Source organism: Equus asinus, chromosome 4, assembly GCF_041296235.1.
Source record: "Equus asinus isolate D_3611 breed Donkey chromosome 4, EquAss-T2T_v2, whole genome shotgun sequence".
Classification (NCBI taxonomy): Eukaryota; Metazoa; Chordata; class Mammalia; order Perissodactyla; family Equidae; genus Equus; species Equus asinus.
Genome location: NC_091793.1, coordinates 110,595,598 through 110,616,128, shown reverse-complemented (window position 1 = coordinate 110,616,128; position 20,531 = coordinate 110,595,598). Strand labels below are relative to the sequence as shown.

The following is a 20,531-nucleotide window of genomic DNA, read 5'->3' as shown; positions in this document are numbered from 1 at the left end:
TAGCCTTCCAAAGGGAGAATTAGACTTTTTCCTCCATCTAAGAAATTATGTTTTGTTACTTTTCAAGAGTATAGGATTAATGTTTTACATTTTCAGAATATTTTACCATAATTAGACCTCTGGAATTGAGAGGTCATGTCATTCTCCAAGGATCATTTAATTCTTAAACCCCCAGCCAAGAGAGTGTTTGGTGGTGTAGTGGTAGTAGAGATATTTACACCTGCTTGCTGGGAGAAGGGCCAAGGCAGTCAGCTGATTTTACAGAAAAGCTCTGGAAAGTATTGGGTGGTCACAAGATTTCAGCCTGCACTGCTGATGCAGTGGGACTTCAGTCTCAGAGGTCATGCTGCCATCCTGGTAGGACACATGGCAAATGGCACATGCTTTCCCTTAGCTACTAGACTATTCTGTATCTTGTGGGTGTTTAGTAGCCACTGCCCAAAGTTAGACTGCATGCCTTTCGTAATGAGTTAGATGTGCCAGTGTCCAGAGAAACATTTTGAGTTATATGGAAGTTTTTTACAGAACCAAGTTAAGTTCTTAAGTTTTTAAGTCCCTGGAAGGCAGAAGGCAGATCTTCCTTTAATAATGATGATGATGATAATGATGATGATAGCAACAGCAACAACAATAATAATGACTAACATTTATTAGGTGATTACTCTGAGTCAGGCACCTTTCTAGAAACTTTATCTATGTGAATCCATTCAGTCCTCAGAACCACCTTAGATGCCATATTTATCTCTGTTTTAAAGATGGGGAGACTGAGTTGCAGACAGGTTAAGTAGCTATTGCAGGGTCACACAGCTAAATGGTAAAGCGAGGATTCACCTGAAGCAGTCTTGTGTAAGAGCCCTCACCTTTAGCCATCATACCACATAGTGCTCTATTCGTCTGAGTGTTTATTGAGAACATTTCAAACACATGTAACCACCCAGCAAATTATGAGTCACAAATATATGGATTTCATGGGAAACAATAGGTGTGTATGCTGCAATAAAGTTTTTACATAGGATAGATGAGAAAAGACAAGCTGTGCAAGTTTTAACTTTGATTCAGTACTGGTTAACTTTTCATAACCAAATATTATTCATCATTAAATATTACTTTAACTTATTTGGACACATCTTAATTTGAATGCAAATCCCTAGTGGCACACAATGAATAAGTTATACATGAACATAGTGTTCATCAATGAGTAGCATTTAAGAGTGTAATCAGCCTGGGTGAGATTTTGCTAAATGCATATTTGTGCTTGTATTCCATATTTATTTAGAAGTCCTCCTTGCTTGAAAAGTCTCCTGTATCAAATTAGAAGTTCTAATTATGTGCTTCAAGGCCCTCCTGTATATACTGCAACATACTGTTTGGAACATTCCGAGAGCTTGGGCTCTCGGAATCAACTCTACTTCTCCTCCCTGGCATGTGACTCCCACCTCTAAACCCTAATAGCATTTCCCCTTCTCCCTGCTTAGCAATACTATCCCTCTCTTTCAAAATTCTTAAGTCTTACACCTCAGGGTGCCTGCCTCTATAGAGATTGTATAAAACCAATCATGTCCCCAAATAGGCTATAAAATCCACAAGACCCAGGACCATACTTATAGTTACTGTTTAAGGACATGCTGATCTCTTTCTAAGTACTAAGCAATATGATGCAAGGATTATTTGATAACAACATACAAGATATGATTAGGAAGGGTACTTACCCACAAAATTCAAAGTGTACACTTTCCCATTAATAACCATGGTCTAGTCATTGTTACTGAATTTCAGATAAAAACCAAATAGAACTTGTCTAAGTTCAGTGGAGGCCAATTAAAATTAGTCAAGATTTTCATGTGGGTAAACATTTGCCCCTAAAAAAAGCCATGAATTTACATACTTTATGTTTTGTAAATAAAGCAATTGAGTCTTGGATAAGTTAAGTCAAATTCACAGAGTTTAAACACAAATCTATTTGGCTCCAAAAAGTGTACTCTTACTATTTTATTAGACAATTTCATTTACTACTTTGTATTCTGATGCTTGGTACATATATGAGGCTCAATAAAAGTTTGACAATAACTTAAAAAGATAACTAAGAATTAATATATTCGTGTTTTATTCTTTTTTAGAAGTTATACTTGCATGCTGTTAAATATATGCTTATAAATATAAGCATATATATATCTATATCTATATATATATCTATATATATAGATATAGATATATATATATATGGTTTTTTGTTTTTTAAATCTTTCTGCCCCGTCAGGGCATCAGAGCCTCTGTGAGAGGCCCAGGAGCCAAATGAGTTGAACACACAGGAAGAAGAATGAAGCACTAAGGGACACAGGGGTTTGAGGGCCCTTGGCGAAGGGTAGAACTTGGCTAAGCTAAGAGAAACTACAGGCCATGCTGGCTGGAGGCAGAGAAGAGAGTGCCTGTGGTGGGAGTGGCCAGGAGGAGGATGGAGCAATGCTGATGGATTGCTTTGGAAGTTTCCCATGTGAGAGTACGATGGGTTCTAAGGTAGGTAGGCCCAAGTAATGGAGGACCTTAAAACCAGCACAGGAATTTGAAAGTTATGCCATCATTAATGATAAGTGTTTGAGGCAATGCTGGTTCAGAAACAACATGAAGGTACCCATACACCACTATAGAGGCCAGTATCTAAAAAGCAGAAACAGCAAACCGAGTGTCATCCAAAATTCTTTTAAGGAAGTACTTTTTAACAAGTTCCTTTAGCAGTTTCCTTTCTTGTGTCGGCTGAGCATATCTGGACTCTAGTTTTAAATATTTCTTCCATTTTCATAGGAATGCTCCAGAGTCCTTTCTGTATTGTTGTGATTTTGCTTCTGGAGCTGTGGAGCTAGTAAAGGTATGCCTTATATTTTCTTTAAAGAGAGCCATATAAGAATCTAATTTATTTGTTGTTGAAGTGATTTTTTTGAAATGTTTCTGCCTCAAATGTTACTGGTGACCATTTTTAACTGAGCTTTTACTATTTCTGGGAATCATATCATAAACTGGTGCCTAAGATACTACCCTAAAACAATAAAAGTTGTTTTGAATTTAACATATAAAGTTCAAGGGTCAACAGCTCCTACAAGGTGATATTTGTATTTATGTCTCTAGAGCCTTACATACAGTCTGACACATAGTAGGCACTCAATAAATTAGTAATTTGGGGGGAAAAAAGTCTGAAAAGGCATATATTGTAAATCTAAAATGTCCTACACTGTAAGGAAAACAGTGGGGAACCTGGACTTGTTTGACCAATGCCCGAATACTAGTGAGCATTACCTTGGCAAGAAGAGGTAATTTTAGGAAATGGAAAAGGAAAGGAAATTCTACTAACAAAAATGTGTAGTGGACACGTGGAACATAATTTCTGATAATAAGAGTAATAGTTATTCATTACAGTTGTCGCCATTTTCTAAAATATTGAGAAGCCTGAAGCAGAAGATAAAATTCACCTGTAATCTCACTTCCTAGAATCCTGGGGTGAATCAATGTTGATATTTTGATATATATCCTTCTAGTGTTGTGTTTGTAGGCAAATTGCATGTGTGTGTACTCTAATGCAATTTTTTAAAATAACAGCTTTATTGAGATATAGTTCACATACCATAACATTCACCATTTTAAAGTATAGAATTCAGTGATTTTCTGGTATACAGAGTTGTGCAGCCATCACCATTATCTAATGTCAATTATGTAGTGTAGGATATTTATATTTTAAGTCAAAGGAGGTCTGGAACAAACAGTGGGAGAGGGAGCTGAGGACCATCTCAGTGTGTCTGAAATAACATAGGGTAGGCTTCCAACCACGCTGCCTACTGACTCATAAAGACTGCCCTACTCCACTTTTAAAATTAAAGAGAGATTGCAAAGAATGTTTGTTATCAAGTCTGATTGCTAGACTTAATTTTTTATGGCAGCTTGAAATAAGCTAGCAGAATACTGAATTGGAAATAAAGTGCATTCAAATTTATAGAGGAAAGGCACTTGGGAGAAGTAAAAAATTTGACCTTTTTATTTTAAGAAAAATACTAGAAGCCTGCTAACTACTTTTTTTTTCCTTTTTATTCTCTTATCATGACAGTCACACTCATCCTACAGAGCAGCCCAGTGTTGTGCCTTTGTTCATGACGTTTGCGATGATGGCTCACCCTACCCTTTTCCAGATGGGATCCTGGATGTCATTCTCCTTGTCTTTGTTCTCTCTTCTATTCATCCTGACAGGTAAATGAAGATGAAAGGGCAAAGCAAATGTGTAAAGCCCCTTTATCAATAGTGGTTTTCAGAACTATCAAAGCAAAAATTACAATTCTTGAGTTTATTATTTGGTGAACTACATTATGTATAATATGCAGCCTTTTAAATGCAGTTTTTCCTTTCTTCAGACTTTTAGAAAGAAACTGGTCAAACTACTTCATTAGTGAGCTTTCTGTCACCCTCAGAATGAAGTGAGCATATTCTGGCAAGACACATACCTATTAAAAGTGACAATGCTTCAAGGAAATTACAAATTCAGAACAGCCTAATAGACTCCCAAGAGGGAAATTGTACTTGGTGATCAGAAACAAACATCTTTGATTTAGCATCTTAACTGAATGTTCATGAAGAGGTGGGCGCTGAATTGGTTTGGCTTCACACAGGTCTGTCGACGGGCTTGAAAAAATTTGTTTTAAAGAAGCCCACTAAGGAATTAGGGGTTATCAAGATTTGTCAGATTAACCTTGGACCTTTATAATCTAACTTGGCCTAGTGCCATCATTTAAATATTTATGACTTAGATTTTTTTGTTCACACAATGTTTTGAAACAATAAATATAGCTTTTCTCCAGAGAGGAAGTCTAAAGAGGTATTACTAACAATTAAAATGATTACTTTTCTTAAAATTTTGCCACCTCATATGTATTGAGGCATGTGTGTGGTAAGTGTCAGGGCTTGTGCCTTTGTAAGGTTTTGAAAATTGCGTTTTCTCCTGTGGTAGTAGATTCACCCCAGGAAAGATCCTCTGGTAGTAGATACAGACTTGACATCAACGAATTTTTGATGAGTGTGACGCTTTCCCAAAGAAACTAAGTTACCATGTGCTTCTTTCTTTGCAATTACAAGGTCACTGTGACTCTTTACAGTCCTTTTATTTCTCATTCCAAACTGAGCATTTTGATTACTTGTGGAAAAACAAATTAGATTTCCAAATAAATCTGAATGAAAGATACATTTGCACCTGGTGAGATATATCAGGTTCCATAAAGCTACTTTTTCCTCCCAGTTTCTATAGCTTATTTCTTTCTGCTGATTTGTTTAGACTATTGGCATTATTCAGGTACTGGTAGAAAGATGTCATCTATGTATTTTGTTTCATAGTTAAAAGGATGGAGTAGGTGGATATAGAACAAGATTTTCTATTTGACACCCATAACAGGAAATGTTTCAATTCCAAATAAGACCACAAAAAGAGTATTTGAAATTAGTTTAGCTAATGTATTTTCTCATGATTTGAATTGAATGTTAAAGAGAAGGGGAAGCAGATGTCTTGGGAAGATTGCTTTATAGTACAGTATGTTCATTCTCTTTATTATAAAATAAATTTGGATGTGTCATGTCAGTAGCCACTTTCTTACCTACGTGGAAATGATCTAAAAATAAAATAAATGAGTAGAAGGAAAGCAATAGTGAGTGAAAAGACAAGGCAATATCTTTAGGGTCATTTAAGACTGTGGTAGTTGATTCAGCCCCAGGAAAGTTCTAGAAAAGTGGCTTCTTGCCAGCTTGGAAAAATCCATGCACAAATGAATGGCAAGCAATTCAGCTGGACCTTGTATCTGGGCATCCCACCTTAAATGGGAATAAACCATAGGAGGCTACAAAAGAAGAGCCGGCTGTCCTTCTTGTCATTGAAATAAAAGAAAGTATAATATGTTTCCCAAAGATCCAAGTATAGACCAGGAAGCCAATAAATACTTATTTTTTAAATCTCTTTTCCTTCTCCTCTCCCTTCATCCAGAGATAGATGAGGATAGCAGAGTTGGCCCAAGTAGGATAAAAAAAGATAAGGGGCTTTCTCCCATTCTTGTCTTGTCCATCTCACCCCCAGCCCACTGCCACCTGCAGTTCTCAGGAACCGGCTCTGGAATTGTATTATGAGCCAAGATGAGTCATCAAGAAAAGCAGCTTCCCACCCCTTCCCTTTACCCACAACCCCAGATGTTAAAGGATAATTGGGAGGAAAGGATTTGCAGAAGGAGGTGCTGCATTTTGAAGTATTTGACTCTTTGTTTTTCTGCATTTTCATTTCATGCTTGTTTTACTAATAATTGCAGAAATAGATTTTTCTCTGTACATACAACATTTATCCTGAAAGTGAATATTTTAAGGTTCAGATATGGTTTTCTTTAATTGCCAAAGCCTAAGGATATAAGCACTGTGTGAAAATAACCTGGGATAAAATAAACAAGGAAAAATGCTTTTCTTTTTCCCTTTCATGTACTTATGTTTCACTTTTTTAAAAGAGCTTTTCATCTAATCATGCGACCTCTTTCTGTCATATTTCTCTCTTATTTTCATAGTTACTTTCATTTTCTTACTACCTATTTCCTTCATAACCTGGCGTGATCTGACTTTCACCCCATTATTCCACTGAACAGTGTTTTAATTGGAAGGAATTTACAGATTATCTGACCCAAACCCCTCATTTCTAAAATAAAAGCTCAGAAGCTTTAAGTAGTATTGATAAAGCAGAGACAGCAAGAACTTAGCACACAAGCTGCCATTTACCATTCTCTGCTCAGGGCAGGCACTGATAATTGATTTTGTACTGTGTCATTCCCCATGAGTCTTATGAGTCCTCAGTAGAGCTCTGGAGGCAGCCAGTGTCAGTCACTTGCCATTGATATGAGATCTGAAATCTTTGCCATCTCTGGTTCATAACTATACATAAGGCCATGAACACTTAACCAAAAACGTTAAATCCAGAGAAGTCACAGGGGGTCGCGTTGGACTGGGAGCCAGATGAGTAGAATAAACAGTAAAAGAAAGAAAGTAAAGGCTTCCCAGTATTAAGCTAGGGCTTGGAGTGTGAACGGAATTCAAACGGGCAGAGAGTAAGGAGGAGAGACTTCTTTTGGGGAAACCACGTGAGCAAAGGCGTAGACTGCTCAGAGCCAAGCATGTAACGGTTTGCCTAGAGGAGATGCTTCAGATTAGGAGGTGGTGGGAAAGATGTTGGAAGGATTAATTGAGGCCAGTTGTAGGCAATCTAAAGGGCTCAGGTAAGAAATTAAGATTTTATTCTATGGATAGAAATCTTGAAAATTTTTGAGTGAAGGGATGATTTGACAAAACCATTTTAAGCAGAATAATTCATCAATAATATGCAAGAAGGATTGACAGGGAGAATAATAAAGCACGTGAGGAAGCTATTCAGTTTCCAGGCCTGAAAAGGTAGGAGTTTGTATGAAGGGAGTACTAATAGGAAACAAAAGAGAGACAAAATATATTAAAGATGCCATTAAAAAGAAGAAAAAGACATAGAATTTGATGACCAAATGGTTGTGGAGAGGATAGTGGAAGAAGAGAAAAATAAAAGGGGTCAAAGATTTCTCTGAGGTTACACTTTGGTGAATGATGGTACCTTTGAACTAAATAAAGAAGTCAGGAGGAAAAAGAGCTGGTTTTGGAGGAAGGTGATCCCAGTTTAGATATGTACACTTTGGGATGGCTCTCACATATTTTTTATCTTACAAGGAAAATGAAATGACTTTTTTCTGCCTTGGAACTACCTTAATTTGCTGTTTGGAAATGGCTACATGGTTTTGTAATTCAGCTTTGACATCAGACATTAAGCCCTGTGAAGTTACCACTCAGGTCATTTGGGTGATTTCTTGATCGTCTAGGCTTTTTGAATCTGATTATTTAGCAAGCTGGTGTCTTATTTTTCTTTCTATACGAAATATTTTTGGTTTTGTTGCCTTTATGTTTATGGTTTAAATTTCTTTGGCCTATCAAACTTTGCTCATTTTATCTTTAAGACAGTTAAATGTGGCATACAAAACAAGACTTCCACAAAGTATCTTGCTTTGTTTTCAAAGGATGCAAGGTGTTGTAAATCGACTGTCCAAGTTACTGAAACCTGGGGGAATGCTGTTGTTTCGGGACTATGGAAGATATGATAAGACTCAGCTTCGTTTTAAAAGGGGTAATAGTATATTCGATTTGGAGTTATTTTCATGTGTTTTAAAGAATGCTTTGTTTATAGTTCATGTCAAGTTTTGTTATTTTTTGTTTTTTTAAGAATACAAAGATTCTCTTATCACAGTTATTTTCTTTTAGGTCATTGTTTATCTGAAAATTTTTATGTTCGAGGAGATGGTACCAGAGCATATTTCTTTACAAAAGGTATGTTTATCGATAAGGGAAAATAATTAGCTGTAAAAACTCTCTTTGGTTATTATTTGCAGGGAGAAACTCAAAAGCCTGAAAAATGAGGCTTCAGTAGTTGATTAAACATTGGATGTCCTCATACTTTGGTGACTATAACTGTTCTATATAAAACAGTTGAAAATGGCTTGTTTGCCTTTTAATCTTTTTCCTGTTGAAATTGCTTTAAAGAATCACTTGTTTCATCCTCATGCCCAAATGAAGGTGTAGTCTGTTCCATTTTACTGAGCTAACTGAGGTTAGCCCAGTACCTACAAAAAAATTGATGGCAGGCCACAGCCAAAGAAGGGTATTTGATTTTAAGAGTCCATAGAAAATTACTTATCTTTTATCAATTTCTTATTTTAAAAAAGCATTTAAAATTAATCTTGCGTTCAAGGACTTTCCCCAAACTTATGTGAGTACTTTTATAATGTGCTGTTTGGGGTCTCTGCAACCAACAAAAACTCAAACAGGGTGCACCTTTCAAAATATTGAAAGCTGCAACCAATAGTGTTCTGTGTCTGTTTATACCTGCCGTGTCAAACTGTTTGTACTTGGTGTATTTGTGTGAAGTAGAAGAAACCCACTTGGTTTCACAGGTGTCCTTCACTAATTTGTACTAGAGGGGTTTCTTGATATAAATAAAATTTAGATGGCCCATCATTCCATTAATGTTCCAGTGTTCCTGAATGCCCCTTCCCCCCCTTCCCCCAGTCACACATCATACATTTGACTGTAATTTTCGTCTTGCAGAGGAAGTCTACAATATGTTCTGCAAGGCTGGGTTAGATGAGAAGCAAAATCTGGTTGATCGTCGCTTACAAGTTAATAGGAAAAAACAGGTGAAAATGCACCGAGTGTGGGTTCAAGGCAAATTCCAGAAACCATGATACTTCACTTGACTCAAAAAAGCTCCAAATTGGTATTTTCACTCCTTTCTCATGGCTGAATTATGTACCACATTAAGGTACAAACCAGAGGATTAAACTATTCTGTGACTTCTGTAAATCTTTCATTTTTGAAAAGACAGAAGAAAAGAAGAGAATTTGTATATCCTGCTGTTTGTCATGGGTGAGCTCTTTGTGTGTTTTAAGCATAAGTAGGTGATTTGGAAGATTGCAATATATTGTGTGTTTTCAAAATTTAATATGCTCAAGCTTGTTTGGGTTAATTATGTCTAACCATTTTGTTTGTTCTTTGAATTTTATAAGCATTCAATTAAATTGCAGATGTAAGTCAGATGATTCTGAGAAACCATAACCTGTCATTTTTCAGAAGTGGAAAAAAGTCATCTACTTTATTTATACGTTAGTTGAACACAGTTGAACTCTCCTCCGTTGTTATCTGATAGTAGAGAGGCAGCTTACCTTGTTTGTAAGGAAAGTCACAAGACCAAGATGAAGGTCTGTTGTTGTCTGTTTTCCCCAAGACTTTTTTTTTTTTTAATTCAGAGCCTAATGTCTAAAGTAGAATTTTAGTTTCTCTTTCCTTTCCTAAAATTGGGGAAGTATGACCCATGCTAACATTATTTTCAGGCTATTCTTGGGTGTACAAGTTGTTGTAAGCTCTCTTTAAGACAGCTGTTATACCCAAGAAAACTCTTAAATTGTAGTGATTAAAAATTTATTTACCCCCTTGCCTCAAAAAAGGATGTAAGTTGGCTTGCAAATTGCACTTTGTAAAAATGGAGTTTCTAAGATTGGTCTTTCATTCATTATACAGCATTTACTGAGTACTTACATTGTGCTGAATTATATGGAATAATACAATAAATAAAGACCTAGCCCTGTCTTCAGAAAGCATAAATAGGATCCAGCTGCCAAAGCAAAATATGTACATCCCAAGCCTCTAAACCATGATCTAAGATAATATATGAGCAAGTACCCAAATGGGGAGCTTATCAGCTAGTAGATTTTGATTATAACCCACAGAAATCTGGAAAAAATGGACAATCTCTTGAAAGGACCACCTTTGGGATAATTCAGTTCCAACTATTTTTCCTTTTTGAATTCACTTAAAATTCACTTTCTTGAAAGACTGTGATTTGTCCCATTTGGGTCATGGATTCATCTCTTGACAGGCTGTGGCAGGGCAGCTTAATTGATGGTGCCACAAGAATGTATGGAATGGAGGAAAGTGTCTCAAAGGAAATTCAAGACACTTATCTAAAAAAAGAGGGGAGGGGCCTGGCCTGCTGGCATAGTGGTTAATTTCGTGCGCTCTGCTTCAGGGGCCGAGGGTTTGCCGGTTGAGATCCCGGGCGTGGACCTACACACCACTCATCAAGCCATGCTGTGGCAGCATCCCATGTGGAAGAACTAGAATGACTTACAACTAGGATATACATCAATGTACTGGGGCTTTGGGGAGAAAAAAAAAGAGGATTGGCAACAGATGTTATCTCAGGGCCAATCTTCAAAAAAAAAAGAAGGTGGGTCTTAGGCTAGTCCTTAAACATGTGTTCTCAGAAGACTGTGAGAAGACAAGTCTGTTTAGTATGGGACATTCGTGATTCAGAATAATGGAGAAAAGATGGGGAAGGGGTCAGCTTTTGGAGGCTTGAATAGAGGACACATTGGGTTCTAGTCTCTAAACTGGAGCCATCTGAGGTTTGTTTGTTTCTGTTTTATCCTATCTATGCCATGTTATATATGTATTTAGAGAGATTGAGGAGTTGTCTATAGGACAGAATGCAGTGAGGTCATAGGTCAGGGGCAAGGAAGACCACAAAAAGGTTTTTGCATATACTTGTCTTGGTAGGAAGTCCTCAGAAGTACAATATCAAGGCTTCTGTTTAAACATGCATCAGTCAGTAAATGTAAAAGTTAAAATCTGCCTGAGACTCTGAACTCAGTTGTATTTCATAATTAAGGTGTACATTTAAAAGCCAAACTAGTAATGAAAGTATTACATACAAGGGCGGTTAGTTAAGTTAATGTTGCTATGGGAACCCCAGCAGATCTTCTTGTGTCTCAATTTAAAAATCGTGGCCCAAGGTGGTTTTAAAAACAACAGAAGGTAAAATTATTCTCACATTCTCACACATGTAAATTGTACTGTCTCTCTCAGTCCTAAATAGCAGATTCAAGCCAGCCTCTTGACTGGCACGGTAAAATTCAGCCTCGTGTCTTTCTATAATGTTTTACAGCATGTAGTTAACCTTTAGAAACTTCAAAAATACATCAACCAAATTTGGACTGTGAGACTCAAACTGGGCTCTTTGGGTCTCTGTCTAGCATAGATCTCCTATTCCACGTGTCTGCTCAGTAGGGCCATTTCTAACAGGGTCTTCTGCTTGTTTGGTCAGTCTTTCTCTGGCTTAGCCTGCCTGGATCAACCCCCTACTTAGAGTGTGCTGCTTGGCAAAGGAAAAAAGAGAAAGACTTGATTTGGAATATTCCCTATAGATATTAAGAAATCATGAAGTGTTGCAAATGTATCTGTTTGGGTATTAAAGTATTTGATAACTGCATGAAATTCTAATTTTCCCTTCATATCCATAAAACTAGGACCAGTTAGTTAGGTAGAGTTTGATATTTAAAAATTCATCTTCTGAGGGAGCTTAATTTCAAAAGGACCATTTTCTTTCTAACAGAAAAAGATATGTTCCTTCATCTTCTTATAATACAGAGACAATGGAATATGCTATATTGAAAATGCACCCTCCATTTTTCTCCATTTCTAAAAATTCACTTTTGAGCATTTTCCAAATGTAAAAAGTCTCACACACATGAACTCTTTCAGAAGGTTGTGAGGAAGCCAAGGTAACAGTGTCTATTATTAAAAATTTTGCATACAGTATGACACATTTGTCGTATTGAAACACTCAGTTAATGTTGACTTCTGAGAACTTATGTGCTTTGTTTTTCTCAGTTTCACATGCTTTGTCTCTAAATTATGAACACATTCAGGTTTCTACCGTCATGCAGTTTAAATCGTTGCTGTACGTTTCATGTACTCTAGTTTGTACATGAAAATTCACCTACGTACAAAGAGCTGCCCTCCTGGGCATTCAAACCATGTAGACTGTTAAACTTCGGATAACTTAAATTCTTGTTCCAAAACTCCTATGGTATACTCCTATGGTTTTTCCACTCATCAAAGCCAAGTTCTGAAGCCTGAGTATATCACACATTGTTACTTCTAATGGGTTTTAATGTTTATTATGCTCCTCACAAGTGCAGATAATTTCACATTTGCATCACTAATAGACCTTTTCCAGAGCCTCTGCTCCTTCTGCTTCCTGCTTCTATTAGTCATCAGTAGACGACATGTTGACATGGGTATTTTTCCCCCTGCTCGTGAAGGCTTTGTACCTTCTAAAGCACTGAATATATGTGAGGTGTTTTCATTAATAACAGCATTTACAGTCTACAAAACAGCATGCAGAGTACTCCAGCAACAGAAACCATCTCAATGGTTCTATGAGACCTTGTGAGAAAGACACTAAGATGCCACGGAAAAGTATTGCCTTGGAGTCAGACAGGAAGCATAGGTCCTAGTTCTTGTTGAACTGCTTAGCTACTCTTAATTTAGCTCTGAATGCCAAATCTTTTACATACTATACTTTTATATACTACATTATTCCCTCATTTAATCCTCAAACTCCTAGGAATTAGTTTTTATTATAACCATTTAACAGATGAGACTGGGGCTCTGAGACATTGGGTGACTTGCCCAGGATATCACTGCGAGTTAGTTGCAGAGCCACAATTTGGACCCAGAACGGTCTGATTCCAAAACTTCTACTCTCATCAGTGTACTTTTAATTGATAGACTCAAGTGCTGCTCAGAAAGCTTCTGGAGAAGAAAGCAAGCTCCTGAATCAAGCAGAGAATTATAGCAATGGGTGGGAGTTTAGATCAGATGATCTTCAAGGTGACAGCTCATTCTAGATCCAGTGATTCTATGAAGAAAGTAGGTTGCACTTGTCCACAGTTGTTACAACTGGGAAGGAAGAGAAGGAAAGGACCCGAGAGGAATGACAAAGTAAAAGCTTTCAATCAGTTCTTTTTAGCATTCTGCATATGTTTACTTCTTCTTCTGCCCTACCCCCTTCAGGCTTCAGCCTTCCGCCTTCCACTTGGCTTCCCTCCAAGCAAGCAGAGCACCCATCACTTTCATACTCCTCACTTAAGGAAAAAATCAGTCTGTACTGCAACAGGGGAAAAAAGCCCTTAAAATGTCTTCAGAGGGATTCAGCTCCAGCATAATCTAAAATAGGTGAATTCAGGGAGTGTCAATAATAAAATATGAGTGAAAACATCTTTATTTAAAACATTGTATGTACATTAATGCCACATTAATGCCAATTCAAGCATGAAATGTTGAGCATTTCTTGGAATAGGGTTTGGGATTTGAGAGGCACAAAGGTACCTGCAAGATGGCTTTGGTGTAGTTACAAATATAAATAGAAGTAAAATAACAGTTGCATCTTCATTTATAATGAATCTATATTGTGTCCTCAAAGCTACAGAGGAGAGTGGATGCCAAAATCTGTCGTTCATTAACATATGCCTTAAATGACAGGGAAGAGGTGTTGAAGACAAAATTACTTTTTCCTCCGAGTATGAATCAGCAGCATGCACTAACAAGCAAGTAATAATAGTTCTGCGTGTGAGTGCCTACAGAGGGTAAGAAAAACAGCATCAAACTGAAAATGCAAGTGCACCTGCAGGAGAGGCCCAGGAGGCTCAGAGCACGTTCCCATGAGCACCATCCTGAAGTGTCTCAGAGCACAGTGACCCCAACTCTGGCAAGTCGGGTTGGCATGAGATGGATGGAGCACATTAAAACCTCCAGATGGTCAAAGACAGCCCACCCTCAGCTGCCCCTGGAGCCCGTCAAAGGCGAGCTACAAGGCAGCACTACTTGGCCAAGAGTTTGAAACAGCTGCTTTAGATTCTATAGTGCATGTGGTTTCACAGCCACTTAACCTTTACTAAGGAACAGCTAGAGGCAGGTGAATGAATAAATACGCGTTAACATTACATGAGGAGAAAAAATCAATACTTTAGGAGCACATGGACTTCAGATAGTCACAAATAGTGTCCAGTTAGCTGTGTCCTTGGCATCCTAGTGATTTGTGTCTTTATCTTTGATTTTCTCCAGCAGATAGGCACTAAATAGAGCCCGGGCCCCAGATGTTACGTACCAAATTAAGTGAGCCATTGATTACCTACTAAAAAGCCCCAAGCATCCTCTCTCCTACTTGGTTTTATGAGGTTTGATCCAGGAAAACTATGAATTTTGTTATGCTTATACGAATTCTTTGGCAGTGTTTTCAACTCATTGCTGCTTTATGTGACATTTCCTAGTTCGTTGCAGAAAAAGCAGAAATTAATTTTTTCCTCAGTTAGTCTTTATACGTCAATTATCGATTGTTTCAGAAAACAGTGGGGAATGGCCCTTCAGGTCTTTAAGCCTTTTTCGTTGGGGAAAAAGCACTAAAACTGTGTGACTTCCTAAAATTAATGATGAGATGCTGTTGAGTCACTTGCTGTGTCATTAGTTTGTTTTTTTTTTTTTTTTAATGCTGTGTGCTTACCACAAGCAACACTACGCAGTTGCTGCCTCATTTCTCTCACCTCTGGCCTCCCAAGAGTCGCATGTCTTTCTCCTGAGGCTGTCCTGCCACACAGAGTGTTTGGCGTAAAGAATGTGATAGCTCTCCATACATCTTTAGTTACCCCACTCCCTCAGGTGAGCTGAGACAGCATCCCCTCAAAGCAGCATCTGGAGCTCGCACTGAAAATCACCTGAAAGAGAATGGCTGAAATTACCAGTGTCACAGGCGACACTGTAACAAGGAAATTTCTGTCTCGAAGGATAATTGTGTTTCTCATTGTTCATACTTCTTCCTTCACAGCCCTCATTTATTTTAATGTATATATTCCACTTTGACTCTCTAGAAGATATTTTTAACGTTTTTTTAAAAATCCAAATGACAGATGAAATTCAAGATCCAGAAAAGTATTTATTCTATTTATCCTTTCCATGAATGTACTCTTAATCAACCAGTCTTTCTGAGCATCTCTTCATTTGCAGCTTTGTTTCCTAATAGAACACTTGGGCTCTGGAGATTGGTGAGACAAAGCCTCATTATAACCATCCTCTTTTTACTCCCATTTCTTATATACTTTCTCTTCCTAACTCACTCTCCAGGTGCTTCTTTCTCTTGCCAAATAGTGCAAGGAAATACTTTTGCAGATCTTTTGTTTACTTTAGAAAAAACACTGATCCAGGCTTTCCCATTCGGGAGTGCTGCTCATTTCCTGACTGGCCTTTAAAGTTTGGCTCAGTAGCAACTTGGGGATTTGTTTTCTATGCAGAGTGAAAGGAGCTGGATGCCCAGCGGCCCCCGCCATGCTGGAATGAGAATTAAGTTCTGCTCATTCCCTGGATAAGCAAGCTAACATTTTCCTCATAGATTTGTTTTCCATTCCTCAAGGTTTTCATGTTTAGTCATTTAGCTTTGGCTTTTTAAAAGACATTTTAATAGAGTTGTTTCTCCTCCAAATGCATGCAGAAGCTGATCATGTATACAGGGAAACTCACAAGAATAATGAATTTGCTGTTTGCTGTTTTTCACCTACAATACGATGTGCCACATGACACATTCAGGGCTTACCCCTACTCCAATTCCATTACCAGTTGCCTGGCCTGGTATAAGAGGACTGTAACACCAAAGGAATTTGGCATGGGCTACCTCACTTTCTAGGTCCCCAAGACTGCTGAGTTAATGAAGCTTTGGTTATTACCCAGTTGAACATTTTCTTATTTCGTGTAAGTTTTGTAAATCTTTTGTGCTTTCTGCTCTTTGGCACATTTACATTAAATTTGATTCTAGTTATGTAATTATCTATACTATAGTTATGTTTATATATGAATATAAGTTACTCTTGGTTCATCCTACCTTGGGGAATTTATTCACAGTTTGTTATGAACTCAGTAACTTTCCAAAGAAAAGGGCTTTCTAAACCTGGAGGCTATACTTCTATATATTAATGCATTTTTACATTAAAAGATGTTTGGACTAGGGGCTGGCCCCGTGGCCGAGTGGTTAAGTTCGCGCGCTCCACTGCAGGCAGCCCAGTGTTTCGTTGGTTCGAATCCTGGGCGCGGATATGGCACTGTTCATCAAACCACGCTGAGGCAGCGTCCCTCATGCCACAACTAGAAGAACCCACGACAAAGAATATACAACTATGTACCGGGGGGCTTTGGGGAGAAAAAGGAAAAAATAAAATCTTTAAAAAAAAAAAAGATGTTTGGACTAGAAAAATTGAATGATAAAAATAGAAAACACTGACTAAGATCTTAACTACATCGGGGGTGGACACTGTCTTTATTTAAGGACTTAATCTGTAATATAAAGTAAGATGGCAAATAAAATACCATATTCAGGGGAGGGGAGGTACAGACAAAGACAAAGCTATTGGCGTAGACAAGGTCCAGTTGAGGAAGCATACCATGTCAGTATGGTGACAAGGAATCTAGGGTCAGTGACTCCTATAAAGCTCAGCCAGGCACAGACAGTCACCACTAGGAAAGGCTACCAGCAGAAGCAAGCCACACTCTGGCTTAGTTAAAGTAGGCAGTACAGACCAAATACTGCTCCAGTGACCCAAAGAAAAATACAAGGTCAGAGAAGATTGTAGCAAGAGTGACTTGTAACTGAATCTCAGAGAACTGGACTATAAACTTTAATGCCCCCTGGCCTAACTCAGGAACAGCCAAAGAAAGAGCCTTAACTGAACCTTGGGAATAGGAGGACTGCAGAAGCCATGAGCTTTTTTCTGCTGACCTGACTTATACCACAGAAATGGCTAGAAAGACATTTTGTTCTTGATACATTTTAGTAGAGCAAAGACTCACCTTTATCTGATTCTTCCTTTTGATTTCAGAGCCCTTGTGTTTGTTTTCCACCACCTATGTCTTGAAGTATGAATTTATTGATCTTCATAAACCTGGAAAGATGGGGCACAGTTTTAGGAGAAACATACCCAGAGACATGCAGGTAGAAGGGGACATTGGCCAAGCCAGAAGATCACCCTCATTCCCCATTGTGATAGAGGAAGATCTAGCTTCTACTTTGCAGAAGGGAACAGATTAGGTATCAGTATAATGGAGTCACCAAGTGATTCAAGATCTGCTGACTCTCTGCAAGAAAATTAATGGAGGCACATGAAGAATGCAGGCCAGAATAGCCTACGAGAAAAGACCACAATGTGCAATCACCACCATCTGGTGAGATTTGAAAGAGTCTCAGAAAATATTATCCCTATGTTCCCTGCCCAAATTTTAAACCAACTGAGAGAGACTAAGGTGTCAACAGATGAAGATTAAAATGTGAGCTTAATTACTGATGAAATTGATACTGCAGAAAATGACTCAGGATACATCAGAACAATTGCGTTTCTAATACTGAACCCCAGAATCAAGACCCACAGCTGGACAGCCACAGGACCCTACTCCTGGGGTTCTGCCCCTGTAAAGCCTTTTTACAGAGTAGCTGGCTTCCGAGAGAAAGAGTGAAGAAGGGCTAGCTAAAACATGCCTTAATTCATCTCCCAAATTCACTGATTAGATAAGTCACTCTACCTCTCCCAGGAATGAGGAGGATGGGACTAAAGAGGATGGGACAGCATACACCAGTTGCTGTCTCTCCACATGGCAAGAAACAACAGGAGTAGGAATTACCTAAACCCCACATATACGGACGCAAGAGTAATGTGGAGTGGATTCTACTTTGTCTCTTTGTCACCTAGTGAGTAGTCTTCTCAGATAGATACACTGTCAGTGGTTCTTCACCATTTACCTATAAGCCTGTGGCAACTTACCTGGTCAGTGATCATTTGCCGTAGTGATGGATGGAATCTGCAGGGTATGCACTGACACTTGTACGTGGTTGGAATACTGGGAACTGCAAACAAAATGAATTTCCAAAGTTATAACCAGTGACTTATTGTGGGAACCCTATTACACTGAAATCTTTACTGGACTGCTAAATAAATATTAGACTAGCAACTCTGCCGAGCACCATTTCTACACTGACTCACAAAATGAATAGCTGGCAGCCAGCGAGTATCAGCCACATGTCAGATACTGCTCTAGGTTTGGAGAATGAAGGGATGCACAGGAAAAAGTAAAGATAGACGAAATACAAGGCCAAGATTTTTATAAGATTCAACAGATATAAACTTACTCAGTTTCTCTTACTTACCTTGTCAGACTGGGAATGAAACAATTCACAGACCAGCACCCGCCCACACACCACACCTTGAGTGGCTGTGCTCAAGCAAAAACTCGCCTTTATCTGATTCTTGCACATCACAGTGTCTGTCCTGCTTTGCCTTCTGAACCCTGTTGTCTCTTTTCACCTCAGAGTGTACAGTGCCAGGACCTGGGCTCTTGCACCCTAGAAAATGTTTTGTCCAGGTGCTCAGTGCTTTTCCCTAGTATCTTTTTCACACCAATAGCTGTATTAAGCACACAAAACCACACCTCACCACCCACCTCTCACCAGGGCTCCTGGTGATCATCGTTCCTTTTATTTGTTTACTTTTTAAAATTTGACTTTTTGTGAATATGTGTGAAATAGTTTCTATGCTGACTTAAAATGGTAAGGGAGATGATTCTATTCTTTTGTTGAAGTCAAAATGTGTGATTTTTTCCCCCACTGAACGGTATTTTAAAGGTTGGGTTGGTGCCAAACTCAAGGAACATGGAGAACTTGGGGAAAGGCCAGAGGCAGATAAAAGATTATTAATAGTTTGTTTTTAAGGGCCATGATTAAAGGCTGAAGAAAATGTGTTTATTTACCATAAAAGAAGAGCACACTAGAAGAGGAGAATGATAGCTTCCAGGTAGAAACAGGTAAAAAGTATTCTCAAAGAAGAAATGTGGAACCCATTTGGAATCCTGGCTTCGCTACTGCTGGTTGTATAACCTTAAGCAAGACACTTAGCATCTCTGAGCCTCAGTACCCTTAACTATAAATTGGAGATGATATTGTTTACCTGAAGATTGTTGCAAGGACTAAATATAATACACATCAAGTGCAAGGCATGATGCCTGGAGATGACTGGTGCTCAATAAGTGGTAATTAATATCAGTATTAATAGATTTTTTTAATAAAGGATAGTGATCAAGTCTTTGTCTCTTTTGAGGAGAGAAGGAGAAATGCACTCTTCTGCAATTTAAATTAGCCATAGGAAATGATTCCTAACTATGAAGAGTCAAGTTTTCTTATTTTAGAAAGTCATTGCTGTTTCCATGGCTTATGTTCAATTCAGTTCAAACATATTAAGCGTCTACTGTGTGCCAGAAATTGTGCTGGACACTGAGAATACTGGAATGAATAAGACTTGGCCCTTGCTCTTTAGATGCCTATGACTTAGGATGGATGCCCATTTGTCTGAGATGTGGTAAGTATCTCCTACTTAAATCTCTTCGCTCTAGCTGACCTCCACCATTTGACTACCAAAGTCTACCCAACTCCATCTTATCAATTGGCATCCTCATTTTTGAGAACTTTTTCAAGGTTCTCCATGAATAAATCTAGTCATATCCTACCCAGCAAAAACCAAACAAAGCATGTGAAACAAGTCCTCAAAGTGTAGCCCTTGCATCACATATCCTGATGTCCAAGGTCACTTTTAATAATGCTGCCCATACCTCTACACAGATCTCTTCCTGTCACAGCATTTAGGGCTTCCACTCATAATACCTCTCAGCGCCTCTCAGCACCTCTCACCATAGTCCATCCAACTGGTCACAATTGAGATGAGATCTGTGCTGCCTTCAAGAGATCAGCAAGACTCCCCCTAATAGTGCTACAAAGCGTCACCTCATGCATCATGCACCATTCATCTGAATTGGTCATCCAAGCAAGGAACCTGATCTGGCTCACCTCTTGTCACAGTCATCACTTGATCCTCAGGTAAACTCAAATACTAGCCCCTGTGGAGCCCAGAAATAAACCCTTGCATATATGGGCAAATGATTTTTGAAAAGGGTGCCAAGACCATTCAATGGGGAAAGGACAGTCTTTTCAATAAACTGTATTGGGAAAACTGGGTATCCACATGCAAAAGAATTAAGTTTAACAC

General features: G+C 38.4%; 1 protein-coding gene across 5 annotated transcripts in view; it reads left to right on the top strand.

The window, feature by feature from the left end:
- The window catches only part of METTL8 (methyltransferase 8, tRNA N3-cytidine), an 82,290-nt gene extending 63,285 nt beyond the window's left edge, over nucleotides 1–19,005 (top strand). For 2 of the 5 annotated variants that reach the window (XM_070508091.1, XM_070508093.1), the window contains 5 exons: nucleotides 2,800–2,863; nucleotides 4,091–4,230; nucleotides 8,088–8,194; nucleotides 8,329–8,394; nucleotides 17,325–19,005. In XM_070508091.1, coding sequence (XP_070364192.1) covers nucleotides 2,800–2,863; nucleotides 4,091–4,230; nucleotides 8,088–8,194; nucleotides 8,329–8,394; nucleotides 17,325–17,533 — 586 coding nt within the window. In that variant the 3' untranslated portion in view covers nucleotides 17,534–19,005. Of the gene's footprint in view, nucleotides 1–2,799; nucleotides 2,864–4,090; nucleotides 4,231–8,087; nucleotides 8,195–8,328; nucleotides 8,395–9,171; nucleotides 11,890–17,324 lie in introns of those variants that run through there. The other 3 variants (XM_014846601.3, XM_070508095.1, XM_070508092.1) reach the window with 3 other exon arrangements.
- The last annotated feature ends 1,526 nt before the right edge of the window (nucleotides 19,006–20,531 follow it).